The 14,099-nt window shown below is 43.4% G+C and overlaps 1 protein-coding gene across 2 annotated transcripts in view; it reads right to left on the bottom strand.

Moving 5' to 3' along the window:
- UNC5C (unc-5 netrin receptor C) overlaps nucleotides 1–14,099 on the bottom strand; it is a 389,368-nt gene that overhangs the window by 7,816 nt on the left and 367,453 nt on the right. For both annotated transcript variants that reach the window (XM_050791748.1, XM_050791749.1), the window contains 2 exons: nucleotides 10,474–10,623; nucleotides 8,008–8,172 (listed from right to left, as the gene is read on the bottom strand). In XM_050791748.1, coding sequence (XP_050647705.1) covers nucleotides 8,008–8,172; nucleotides 10,474–10,623 — 315 coding nt within the window. The remainder of the gene's footprint in view (nucleotides 1–8,007; nucleotides 8,173–10,473; nucleotides 10,624–14,099) is intronic.

Genomic DNA, 14,099 nt, shown 5'->3' with positions numbered 1-14,099 from the left:
CACAGCATTATTTCTGAAGACAAAAGCAATCTCTATTGAACCAATCAACATAATGCCTTGCTTTGAGCGATAAGAAAAGAATGAGTGCTGTTATTCTTCTTCAGAAGAATGGCTTCTTCTTAGCCTGAAAGTTGTGCCTCACTAGATGTAACCTGGCTCCGAGAAAGAGGTACATATATTTTGAGCTAACTTTGCATAGCCACAGATTTATGGCTGTTTGGTGAGGACTGGGCTGGATGGAAAGTTCTGGTGTGATTCGATAACAGCTTTACTAATGGGATTCTCCAGGCTGAGAGAGAAGAGAGGGAATATCAGAGCTTCTAAAGGTTTAAATTTCAGGAGAGGAAAATGTTCAAAAGGGCAGTGCTTTGGGAATGAATAGATCTGAGATTCAAGGCTTCTAGAAACAGCCTGACCTTGAGGGAATGTCCTGGGCAAATGCCCCAGTAGTTCTCCCTCTAAACTCCACAGAAGATTTCTGAGTTCTGCTTTTGTTGAATGAAATGGAACACAGCTCTCCTCTAAATGATATCAACTTAAGGCGAATTTTTTAAAAAAGAAAATGGTAAACACAGTATATTATTGCCTTAAGGCAAGTCGTTAATGGCGTCCTCCAATTGCTGTATATCCTTATTTTTTAAAAATCTAATTTTAGTAGAGAAAACCATAAATTGGCTTTTAAGATAGTCTCAGCTCATAAAACAGCACAAATGCAAAATCTGAATTTCATCTGCAGGAGAAATTCTAATCATTTTCTCATCACTTCTGCTGGTTGGAAAAGCAAAAGCAAATGTTGCCTGGGAACTATTAAAGCAATAAAAGAAAATCTACTTAATCTACTATAAATGCCATCTCTCTCTTTTTAAAGCAGGTAACTTGTTGGTGTGCCTTACTAGTTGCCGGAGGATGAACCGGCCACACCCAGTTTCAGCCATCATGAAGTGTTTGGTTCCTGCTGAGCACTCAGCTCAGGGGCTCAACACCACCATCACCCAGAGCCCCCCAAATGCTGCCCTGCACTGCTTCAGTGGCCTCCCCAGCCGTGAATGCGCTGGCACTGCAGGCGGTGTGGTTGCAATTGCCTGTGTGCCAGTGTTGACTAGCAGTATGTTCCACGTTCTGGGATCAGCAGCAAGTACTCACTTCTAGGCTTATGCAATCCCATGGAACAGGGTCAATCCAGGGGTGTGGAGGGCATCTGAATTCTTTTGCCATGGTATACACAGTGGTGTTGGCTATGATCATGATATTTGTCCTCAAAACCCAAAGCTTGGCAAACTGAGGCTCCAAGCATTCCACTGGCTCTTTTGTGTTAGCTCCAGCACATACCAGGGTTTAAAAGACTGTGGCATGAACAGATGGGAGTCGGAGGCGCTGAATGAGGATCTTGACCCATAGCTCTTTCCCCCATCCGGCACAGGGTTCTTTCCAAGGCAACGAGGAAAGAGGGCTCCTGACCTCTAGGGGAATAGGGCTTAAAGAAAGGTGACCATAAGTGATCTGAGGGCATGTGTCATGTTTATCAATGGATTTATGTTCGGGACATCTGGACTAAATGCACCAATGCCTTTATTAGGCATAGAATGATATTTAGATGGAGTGGAGTGTGGAAGTGAGGATGATACGGACAGGAGACAGGGAAGTAATAAGTAGAAGACAGCGGTTCCCAGCAAAGGCCCCACCCTCAAGCCTGAAGACCTGAAGCCCTAAATGAGGACAGGCATTTCTGTTTTCGTGCCCAAAACATTGCCTTTTGGCCCACCATGCCCCCTATCCTGCCCCCATATAAACCCCAAGCCCCAAGCTCCAGATGAGACCCGCAAGTAAGGAGATGAGGAGGCACACAGACCAGCAGGGCAGCGATAGTGGAACGACATGGCAGAGAAAGAGAGAAGAGGAGGGATGTCTGGATGCTAAGGGGAGTTCAGCGGGGGCAGTGGGAGAAGAGTCTGGCTGCTGGGTGGCCTGACTCTAGGGGAAGATCACCTTCCTACTCCGTCTCCCCTCCTGGCTCCCCACCCATCCTGCTGAGAACCACCTCCACCACTCGATAAAACCTTGCACTCATCTTTCAAGCCCACATGTGATCCGATTCTTTCAGGACACTGGGCAAGAGCTCAGGATGCAGAAGGCTGTCACACTGGCCCCCTGCCCTTGCAATAATGCAGAGGGCCCATTGAGCTGATTAACACACAAGCCATCTGCAGATGGCAAAGCTAAAGGAGCATACCGTAACACATGCCCACTTGGGCTTCAGAAGTCGCAGATACCCACCCTTAGATGCTGCTGTGGGGCCAGAGCCCAAAAGTGCTCGCCCCGGTTCCTGCTCCTGCCCGTCTGTGTGCTCACCCTCCTGTAAGGGGTTTGCGCTGTGCGGCAACCAAACAGGTGTGCCACAACCCTGTCGTATATTCTGTAAGAGCAATCAGGGATCTCTGGTTTCAAAGAAAAATCACATGCTACTTCCACAGTTTAGTGTCATCGCCCACATCGTGGTCCTGCTTGCTGCTTTTCTGGATAATGACAATAGGGCCTAAAAGGAGACCTGCCATATTCCTTAATACACCAGCACCTTGATCATCCCTGGGTGGCAGTGGAAGGTTAAAGTCTGCACAAGGGAGGGCCTTGTTTTGTAGTGCTGTCTTGTGTCCCCAGAGAGCCTTTGTACTGTTGGCCTTAGTACCTCCCCGCTGCTTACCTGTGATCCATCCCATACTTCTGCCCAACTAACCTTCCTAAAGTGCCGCACTGATGAACGGCAATATTTCTCTTTCTCTCCCTCTTATTCTCTCATTAAGAAGTGTTAAATGCCCCTCCTACCACATGAAGTCCAACTCTTAATCAAGCAGTGAAATGTGTGTGTGTGTGTGTGTGTGTGTGTGTGTGTGTGTGTATATATTTAGAGACAGGGTCTTCATGTGGTAGGAGGGGCATTTAACACTTCTTTGTCACCCAGGCTGGAGTGCCGTGGTGTGATCACAGCTCACTGCAGCCTTGAATTCTTGGGTTCAAGCGATCCTCCCACCTCAGTCTCCCAAATAGCTGAGACTATCGGTATGCACCATCACACTGGGCTAATTTGCATTTTTTTAAGAGATGGGGTCTCACTGTGTTTTCCAGGCTGGTCTCAAACTCCTGGGCTCAAGTGATCCTCCTAGCTCAGCCTTCCAAAGTCCTGGGATTACAGGTGTGTGAGACACCACACCTGACCCAGTAAGGGATCTTTGTATGACCTTCCTGGTTGGCTGCTATGAGGCTGCAAGGTGACCATGTGAAGTGCAGAGTGCAGCCGGACACGGAGTAGGGCTGTCCACTTGTGCTTCCACTACTTCATTATCTGATCTCAGGTTGCCCCGTCCTTGCCATGACTTGACCTGACTCATACGCTCTTTAGAGTCTGAGCACCACTCATTATTTCTCCTGCCATTTCTAAGCATGAACCTCTAACAGTTATTCTGCCCTTTCTTTGATCTCTGTCCAGCAAAGTCCTCAAAGCCTGGTTCAAAAGTCCTGTGTCCTGGGGCTCCCGGGGCAAGCCTACCCTAGGCGTCAGGCCTGGAGGTCTCCTTGGCACCTCCCAGCTCCTCTGTGCTCCTCACAGTCTGCTCTGTGCACGTTGGCTGTATCTGTAGGTTACTGCCGTTTATTTCTCACATTTCTTACTGGTGAGAGTATATCACCCTCAGACCTCTATGATAACACTGTGCCCCACACACAGAGGCTACTCAATTAATGTTTGTTGAAATGAGAGAAAATATTTGTCCTTAGTACAGAAAGAAGATGAAGCCAGCGCCTGATAGGAGCCCACCCATAGAACTGCCTTCCAACTAAATGTGGAAGTTAAATCCTGAAATGAGAGGCCAGTTGAAGATAGGCATGGATCTTGGGAGGGCCTGCTCACATATTCATGTTGTCCCCATTTTCTTGTGGATAAAGAACTATCAGCATTTCATGTGGGCATTAAAGTCCTGAGCTGTCTATCCCTGGCTACTCAGCCTATTTATTTCTGTGTAGATGAAACAAGCTCAATAGGGCATCATTTCTTTGTCTCTCTTATCAAATGGCTGACAGCAGCCTTGAAGGTAAAAGTAAAACACATTTATACATTTACATTTCATCTAGTAATTTTAGTTGCTATTAGTTCTTCCTTTACTTCTAGGTAAAAGTAGAGTTCATGGTCACAGAATGCTTATCTCAATAATCATTTATAATATCGGTACCATCAGTCTTTGATGTTATGATTTCCTATGTAAACATATGATTTTTCAACATTAGTCAAACAGCTGCTATGGGTGATGATACACATATTCAGGACTCCACAGTCCTAAAACAACTTTTTATTTTGACATTTGGACTTTTCCTAAAGTCACTTAGAAAAACTAGATTTTCCCAATGGTCATTTTGAGCAGGTTATGGAAAGCAGAAGATGTAAACAGATGAAATGGCTATAGCAGAGTGATATTACTTTGTACATTTATTTTAAATATTTATTTGTGTATACAAAAGTGCTATGCATCACGACTTGAGGTTATAAGATCTAGCAAATATAAAAATTATAATTGCTTTTATTACCTATAAATCTATTATTAAAGTAGATGAGGACGAGCACGGTTGCTCACACCTATAAACCCAGCACTTTGGGAGGCCAAGGTGGGTGGATGACCTGAGGTCAGGAGTTTGAGACCAGCCTGGCCAACGTGGTGAAACCCTGTCTCTACTATCAACACAAAAATGAGCCGGGTGTGGTGGCACACGCCTGTAATCCCAGCTACTCGGGAGACTGAGGCAGGAGAATTGCTTGAACCCAGGAGGCGGAGGTTGCAGTGAGCCGAGATCATGCCACTGCACTCCAGTCTGGGCCACAGAGCAAGACTCCATCTCAAAAATAAATAAATAAATAAAAGTAGATGACTAATACTGCCTCCTAAAACTGCACCTTTTTTCAGGGTTCAGAGCCTTCAACTAAAGCAATGTTGTGATAAACTAACTTGGGGATACATGCTACCTTCTTTTCTCTGGGAGCTAATTTGTGTTTATTTATATTTAGTTTTCATTTATTTATTTATATAGGATCTGAGTTTTATTTTTGTGCTTATTTTGATAGAAAGAAAATCTGAAACCTCAATTGATGACAGACCCCACAGATTGAAGAAGCAAAGTTGACTCAAAAGCCCTGTTATTCTTATGGCATTAATGGCACCAGTGAAAATGGTGAACATAGATTAAGCACGTGCTCTGGGCCAAGTTCTGTTTAGAACACTTACTAACATTCTCCCATTTAATTCCCACACAGGCCCAAGATAATATTCTATACCAATTTACACATGGGGAAACTGAGGCAAGAAAGGATTAAGTCATTGGCCCTATCTCCATGGAACTGTCATGGGAATTTCCCATGATGCATGTCTGCCTGTAACTGAACAAAACAGATGTGAAAAAAAACTATAAATTTATCTGTCCTCTGTACCCTGTTTTCTTTTGGAGATAATGAGTAGCTTCCTGGTTACTCTCTCTGCACTTTTCTATGAAACAAACAAAAAAAAGAAAAGAAAATCTTTTATCATCTTTTACACTTGGACATTCGTTTGTGCCAATACAGTTAGTCTTCCAGACATTTTCCTTCTTAAACTTCATCTCTGTGAAATTAAAGCCTTTGTCTCTAGTTAAGGAATCCCTGGCTAAATCACCCAGAGACAACTGGCTGGCCCTTGAAGTAATCAGAGTAGATGTCACGCACAGCCTGGTCTCTGGGGTGGGCAACAGGTCCTCTGTCTTGACAGGACAGGCCAAGGGCTGTGTGGCTATATAAATGACAGCTGGTGAGTGCGTTGGGTGGTGGGTGGCCGGAGGGAGGGGCAGCATATTTCTGGCAAGTCAGCTCATTTCTGAGAGATGGGACATTGGAATGGGAACCCCAGCCTCACTGCCATCTTGCCCTGTGACCCTAGGAAGGAGCCCTGTTCAGAAGAAAGAAACCACAAATGGAGCCTTTTCTCTACTTGTTTATGGTTTGTCAATCATCTTGTACCCTTTCTTGGAGGTTTTGATGAGGATCTGGGTCGCAGAACTCTCCAGAGTCCATTGTTCTTCAGTGCAGAGGCTTCCTCTCCAATGTCAGTACCCCCATCCACACTCCCTCCTCTGCGCACCCAGCATCCGCATTCAAATGCTAAGCACAACAGTGGGATTCAGTGACCCAGAAGGAAAAGCCGCAGAGTGCCCCTTAATCCCCAAAGTCATCTTGACTCCGCTCACTTCTTCCCCGCCCTCAGTTAAATATGCTTGTCTGTCACACATGCGCAAATGCCTCCGACATGACTGAAGGCTGGTCTCTTTGAGCAGACTGAGGCCACGTTGCAAAAGAAGTAATCTTTCCTCTATGTTGCCACAAGAAAGCAAGCCCTTAAATTGTGATCACACTATGCAAAACTGTCCTTTTTCTGAAGGGAGGTGGCAGCCCTGGCGGGGGAGAGCACAGAGCAGCTCTCTTTCATTTGTGGCTGCATCTGATCCACCTTTTTAACACACAGCCAATGTTCATGCGGAACAGAAAGCAAGCATCAAAGGACCAGACCTCCTCACCCCCCTCCAAAATTCCGCAGCCTTTGTTGTCACTGGAGCTGAGTGGTTATTGAACTTTGCAGACCTGCTGGGCCTGGAAAGTGAGAACACCCTCCCGAGCCAGCAGGGGTGGTTCTGTGTGCCTGGGAGATAGGGCTGCGCATCTGAAGGCCTGGCGGTTGCCATGGCACCCTGACACCGAGATCATTCCTTATGAATGTCACCGGGGGCTGTGACTAAAGTTGTTTATGAGTCAAAAGTCTCATGAAACTACAGGAGGAAATGATGACCGCACCTCGGCAGGTTGTGGGAGAGAAGGATGGAGTGTCGTGAAAGCTGAGGCGCTGTTCTCCCCTCTCGATTTGCTAAGGAAGATGGTCTTTAAATACATGTGGAGCAAGACACGCTGAACATGCTGATATTTCATTCGTCACTGTGCATGACACAATGAGGGAGAGGTAGTATTTTAAATCATATACTGGCCCGCTGTCGTTTTCACATATGACAATCTTGTGCTTTGTGGCTTAGCACGCAGCATGGGGCGTGAGCTCCATGAGGCCCCAAAGAGGCTGCCTTCTGCCCATTTGGCTTCTTCTCTTCCCTTTGTTCCTCCCGTGTGAAGGGTTATCACTTTTCAAGGCTTTGGATCCAAAGTAACAGATAAGGAAGGTCGTGGGCACTTCCTCTTTCCTTAAGAAGAAGTTTTAAATAGCAGTGATCACTATTATTTCCGTAATATGGACAGAGGGAAATGGCTAGCCTAAGTGTGTGAAGATCACAGCAAAGGAAGGCAAAGCTGATGGCCATGGCCGGGGGGCGGGGGAGATATGGAGATTCTACTTCTATTTCTGGCATATTTCCCCCACCCCGGAGGAAAGTGTATCTCTTTTTTATTTAGGGAATGATATATGAGAAAGGAGATCAAGAGATTTCTCCTTTCTTCCTTTGAATGGAGAAAAAAAGAGACAAGAAGAAAAAGGGAGCCGAGAAGCCCCTCTCCCTTCTTCCACTCCACCCAGCAGCACGTGATTAGGGGAAAGGGAGGAGAGTTGCTGAGAAAGTAGCAGAAAGGGAGGACAGACAGATGGAGGATGGGGGACATGGCACACTAAGGGATGCAGGGGGAGAAGTTACTCCATGTGCACGCTCCTTAAATTAAACCTTTACTTGAAATTCAGATCTGTTTTTAAAAGTTAGAACATAATTCTTAAAATTCATGTTATAAAAATTAAGACTTGTTTTTCAAAAAGAATCCCTTAATATATATTTTTTCTGCAGCTAGCTTCCCTTGCTCATTACAAATATTATTCTATTAACAAATAGGATCTATAGAATGCTTTTGAGGACTTCTATATGGCCTATATTGAGATACGCTTTTAGCCCACACTCTCTCTCCTCCTGAGGGTCCCCCTCTCCCCTGATTTCAGACAGACAGGATCTGCTTACCTCTGACACGGTGCAGTTGAGCTGGAAGATCTGCCCTTCTCCTTCCACCTGCCGCACACAGAGTTTGCAAACCAGCTCCACTGTGTTCAGGCTAAATCTTTCCAGGGTGAAGGTGCACTGCAGGTTTCTTTGAGACCCACTCCAGACATGGTAAAAAGGAATTTCCTAAAGGATGTAAAAGTGTTAACCACAATTGAAGGACTAATACCAAAAATAACTCTCAGATGGTCTGCTGCTAGGTACTCTCAGTATCACACCTGTGGCCTCATTTAATCCTCACAACAGCCCCATGTTTAAGTACATCCTGGCCCCTCATCACATGAAAAACTTGAGGCCCAGAGAGGTTCAATAACTTACCCTGAATCACACAGCAAGTAAGTAGCAGGGTTGAGATTTGAACCTAAGGAGTCAGCCTCCAGAATCCATGTACCTAACCAGTCTGTCACATGTCTCTAATTTGCAACAAGAGCCATTGTAAATAATTTAAAAAAAAAAAAAAAAAAAAAAAAAAGAGTTTATACAATTCCCAAAATAAAACTTGCACACACCAGTCATTGCTCATTAAAAGAATCCCTGTTGTGACATTCTGGAGAAAAGCAAAGAAAGTCTAAAGGATACTGCACTGATGTTGCTCCCTTTCATGCTTACATCCTTCTCTGCCCAGGACAGGGGAAGCCAAAACCCACTACAATTGGAAACTTCAGACTCAATTAGCTGCCACAGAAGAGTTCTTGGCACCAACCATTGAACAGGCTTTAATTTTCTTTTTTTTTTTTTTTTTTTTTTTGAGACGGAGTCTCGCTCTGTCGCCCAGGCTGGAGTGCGGTGGCGCAATCTCGGCTCACTGCAAGCTCCGCCTCCCGGGTTCACGCCATTCTCCTGCCTCAGCCTCCCGAGTAGCTGGGACTACAGGCGCCCGCCCCTGCGCCCGGCTAATTTTTTCTATTTTTAGTAGAGACGGGGTTTCACCATGGTCTCGATCTCCTGACCTTGTGATCCGCCCACCTCGGCCTCCCAAAGTGCTGGGATTACAGGCGTGAGCCACCACGCCCGGCAAACAGGCTTTAATTTTCTAAAAGTCTAGACCACCTTACAGAGCCTATCCTAGAATCTGTTTTCAATAAAGGAAAGGAAAGGTTGCCACATAAAAAATGGGAGAGCATGGCGTTAAAAAGCGGTGGCTTCAGCGCCAAATCCAGTACAAATGAGAACTCCTTATTTCGTTTACTTGATAACCTGGGGCAAGTTACTTAATCTTTCCACTGCTCAGTTTTCCTATCTGCAAAAGAGTAAACAAAGAGTTTCTCATTCATAGGTCTGCTGGGGTTAAATGAGATAAACCAATGTATGAAGAGAGTGTCCAGCAGATGGTAAGCATTCAGCCAGGCTTAGCTTTAACTAATATCATATTATCATTATCATTAAAATAGTATTTTCTTATAATTGTATAAAGGAAATTACTTCTAAAACGGGGAGATTTGTAGAATTTTATGGCAATTGCAACACAGAGGAAAGAAGAAAGCAAAGGAAGAGGTGTACTGTGTAAGTCAGAAGCCTTCTGTTTCCATCAAGGACTGAGCTGTGCATAGAGAGTCTGGTGTGCAACCTCCATCAAAGCTCACAATTGTTAACAAACCAGTAGGCTTGTTTCCCATCATTCATGTGCAGAAACTTGACCAACGAGAGTGAGAATGGAGCCAGAATGTCTTCCCTTCAGTCTTCCAGTATGTTCATTGACTTACATCAGGAAATAGCTACCAGTTCAGCGGCAATGCTGGGGTTTGGGTTGAATTTGCATAAACATTAACATGGATTCACAGCTCTCTAAATATGTCTGCCGCTCCTAGGACTGTATATGAGGCTTGCAATCCCATCAAAGAGATTTTCTCAGAGCACAGGCTGACGGATGGAGGAGGGGAAAATTCCTTGAGGGTCTTGTGATTTTCCCCCAGGTATATACAAATGACACTTGGGACCCGTATTTTCTTGTCTGTTATTTAATAATATCCTGTTTGGGTTTTACTTTTACATGCTATTTCAGTTCTCCAAAGCAGGGCTCGCTCTAATTTTTCAATGTAAGGGTACTGGCATAGGAAGGCTGAAGCCTAATTTGTGTCCCATGGAATAAACATGTCCTTCTGTTGTTTCTGTGAATGCATTTGAAGCTGTTTGTACCCATTGATGTGAACATTTAGTATGAAAATTAATTGAAATGATGGATTTGGAAGTCTTTCATTTATTAAAAATAAAACAATGATAGTACACTTATTTAAAGGAGGAATTTTTAAAAAGTATTCCTTCAAATATGTCTATATTTCTCAAAAATCCTAAATACCCAAACTATTTTGGAGAAACAAGTAATGACATATGATTAATTTCAAGGAAGGGGATTTCCTATGTCCATATAATTTTAGACCTCTTTCTTAGAGATGTCTCCAGACCTTTTGTTTGGCTTGGGAACCTTACCTGATATTTAGCCAGCAATTTGCTCTTCCAGAGGGAATGGGCGATATCGTGAATTGACAGGCGCAGGTTGTGGGTGCTGCCTTTAAAATGAAGAGCCTTAGGTTCTTCTAGGAGCTGTCCTCCCATCTGTCTCTCAAGATGTAAAACTTCCTATAATGACAGGCCCCAAACCCAAAGCACGTTATTGAATTGCATCACTTCTGTCAGCTCTCTCATTGAATACGTTTCTTTACTGCCTCCTGAATGGCAGATGGAACTTGCGCAACACCGTGAACACCCACTTTTGCAGCCTCGAGACCCTCTAATTAAAACCCCTCCCATTTTGTATGAGACCAGACCCTAATAACAAACCAGGTTTTGGCACAGTCTACATCACACTGTTGTGGAGTAATTTCAGTACAGTTTACCCTTTACCCACTGATGAGTGAGGGACATAATCAAGTCGGGGGAATAACATCAGAACTCAAAACCAGAGAGCCATCAATTAAAGAAAAAATAGGTAGAAATGTAGACAAACTGATAAGAAGGTAGATTTTCAATTAACTTTTACAGAAAGGGACAAATAACTAGAAGAGATACTTATTCCTTGGACTTGATAAAAGCAACCAACAAATAAAAAATCAGAACCTGTTTTAGGCATTTAGTTCAATCTCTTATAGTTTCTTCAAGTACAGAAATAAAACCATAAAAATTTTGCTTAAAATGATGTATTGCATAATTCCCAATTTAAAAAATTTAGAATATGCTAATTATATATTCTATTAAAGGAAAATATTCTGATACAGATTAGGAAGGTTTTTTTAAACACCAAATATTGAACTGAACAGTTACTCCAATTACATTTTCAAAAGAATACTTTATTTCTCGAGAATTGTGACTGATGAAAAAATTTGCTACATAATTTTCTTATACTATACAGATACAACATAAAGACAAATTCTATATATGCTTCCATTTCTCAGGCTAGTCAATGGGAGTTAATGAAGCATTTCCAACTGCAGCTGTAATTATCCAAACAGCCTGAACCATCCCTATGCACGTTACTCCTCTCATGCCTTAAAAGTTTTAATGGTACAAATACGTAGGAAATTTGTGACCCGTTTTAAAATAAGGGTCCAGGAATATATGGATTTTAGAAAAAAATCAAAGCAAAATATAATTTTTTCTTTGGTGATATTTCAATAGAAAGCAGGGAGTTGAAGAACATAGGTGTTCATTCAGACTGTAACATGCATGGATTGGGGACGCTTATTTTAAAACGGGTCACAAATTTCCTACGTATTTGTACCCACCAAGCACAGGTGGGTCGCAGTGGAGGATTTCAGGCATGGGAACCAGATTGCCTCATATTCAGAAAAATGCATCCACCTTGCATTTGTTGAATGAATTCTAACCCATGCACTTGTAGAACAGTAAGTGTGGTGGTTACCACCATCATTGATTATATGCAAACAGCTCATTTCAAGATGTTGCATTAGTGGTTCTTAATATCCGTCATCTTTGGGTGAGGCCACTGTTCTGAACTGTGCAAGCTGCTCAAAGGTGTAAAAAAATATTAGGATAATGTGGAATGTGGTTGCAGACAGGGCGTCCTTTAATTAGTATCTAATGGAAGAGATGAGGCAATAACACACTGACGTAGACAAGTGTGTGGTTGAGCTGCCTGAGAGTATTGACCTGCTACTTAATGTTGCTGGCTGATGTGTAGCTATGGCTTGTGACAGGAGCCCGAGCAGTCAGCCAGCCCCCAGCCACAGTCAGCCAGACACCTTAACACATATGTTGTGTCATTGTCCCCCTAGTCTGCTGTGCCTGAGCTCAGCAGGCTCCGAGGGTCTCCCGTAGGCCACACAGACCCATCCAGCCCTGAGTCACACATGCTCCTCACAGAACGTGGCACACCCCACTCCACGACACCCCACTCCACGACAAGAATCCAGCCATGTGGAAGTGGAGAAGAAAAGTGAGGGTTAATTGCAGTTTCTTCTGCTTCAGCAGGAAGGCATAATGAGCTTATGTTGATCATGTTTGGTGTCTAGTTAGCATAATAGAGAAAGCTGATGTTCCCAGTGAACCTGGCACCTGACAAATTCTAAAGCTAAAATGATGTTTGTTTATAAGCCATTAGAAGAAAAGAAACATAATTAGAAATCTTTGAGATTACAGTCATGCCAATCAATCAGTTCCAGCTTCTTTCCATACGCCCTAATTACCTCATCAAGACGTCTAAAGAGCAATCGATAGTAATTATCTGATTACTATAGATCTTCATTATGTCGAAATTATCTCCCTGGGATGTCTAAAAGAAGATGCATTGTATTCCGGGAGGTAATTGTACCCAACAATGTATAATCCACACCCCATTCCTACAATCAACATAGACTGCCAGAGGATATGAAGAGCATTATCAGTTTTCTTGGCAGGCAGGACATTGAAAAAAAAAAAAACCCAAACTGCCTATTGGTCATGACCTTGAAGTCAGGAAATCTAACACGGCATTTTGAGTGCAAACTCTTCATTGGAGTCAGCCCAAGAATCAGGCTCAGTTTTTTGTTTCTTCAGCAACGATCTCAAAAGTCACGGTAAAGAATTCTCCCTAGTGGGGAAAAAGTCTAGACTGGCTTGGAGGAGCCCTGTTTTGGACAGAAGGTACCAAGTGCCATTTTAAAGACAGTGGGACCACAGAACACATTACTTCCATAGTCTTAAGCTCGCCATTTCTCCATCAGCCAGGAGAGACACAAAGCTGCAGCACAGAGATGGGAGGAACCTGACTTTTTTCTCCCTTCCATTTGGACATAAACCCTGGGGAAAGATAAACGGTTCATCAGGACACACCCATGCTTAGAGCAGAGGCTGTAAACATGTTTGCCAGAATAGTCTACCAGTCAAAACATTGAGCATGCATGTTTATAAATTACATATCTCTATTATTGGTATGTTAATATATTGCATTAGAAAATACACATCAAATCTAAAAATACATAAAATCCTGTGTTAATCTATCTTAGCATACAGCTAGGTACTCATATTGTATTTTTTTTTGGTCCCAGTGGTTCATTGGGCCTGGGGTGTGTAAACTCCGTGTTGGAGACTGCTGGCTCAGAGAGCTTGTCCTTTCACTGGTACCTGGGGAAGAATCCAGCCCAGCAGTGAAGGATTCAGTAACCTCACCACACTTCAACTTAACACTCCTTCCCGCAAAGTGGCAACTGGTATGGTTGCACTACAGATGTTCATGACATAGGAAAGCATAACAGAAAAAAGGAGAGGACAACAACCAAGGTGTGAGTTAAAGAGATCTCAGTCAATCATCCAACAACTCCTGGGAAACGAGTATAATCTAAAACCACACAGGAACAGGAGCTGACTCGTCACATATGGCGAATCTCAAATAGAGTTTTGTGTCAGATGATAGAAGAAGCAAGCTCGCCCGAAAGGCTAATCAGGCTTTGTCTTGTGTTACCATTTTAAGTGTTATAACTTGAGATTTACTCCAGCAGAGTCCACTTAAAAATATGCTGCAACTTGTACTTCACACAGCTTGATTTTCTGAATTCCTTGCACATGATCTTATTTTGGTTATTTATATGATACAGCTATGTAAGAGGACAGAACAATAACAA

This window comes from Macaca thibetana, chromosome 5 (genome assembly GCF_024542745.1).
Source record: "Macaca thibetana thibetana isolate TM-01 chromosome 5, ASM2454274v1, whole genome shotgun sequence".
Classification (NCBI taxonomy): domain Eukaryota; kingdom Metazoa; phylum Chordata; class Mammalia; order Primates; family Cercopithecidae; genus Macaca; species Macaca thibetana.
This window is presented reverse-complemented; position numbering and strand designations above follow the sequence as displayed.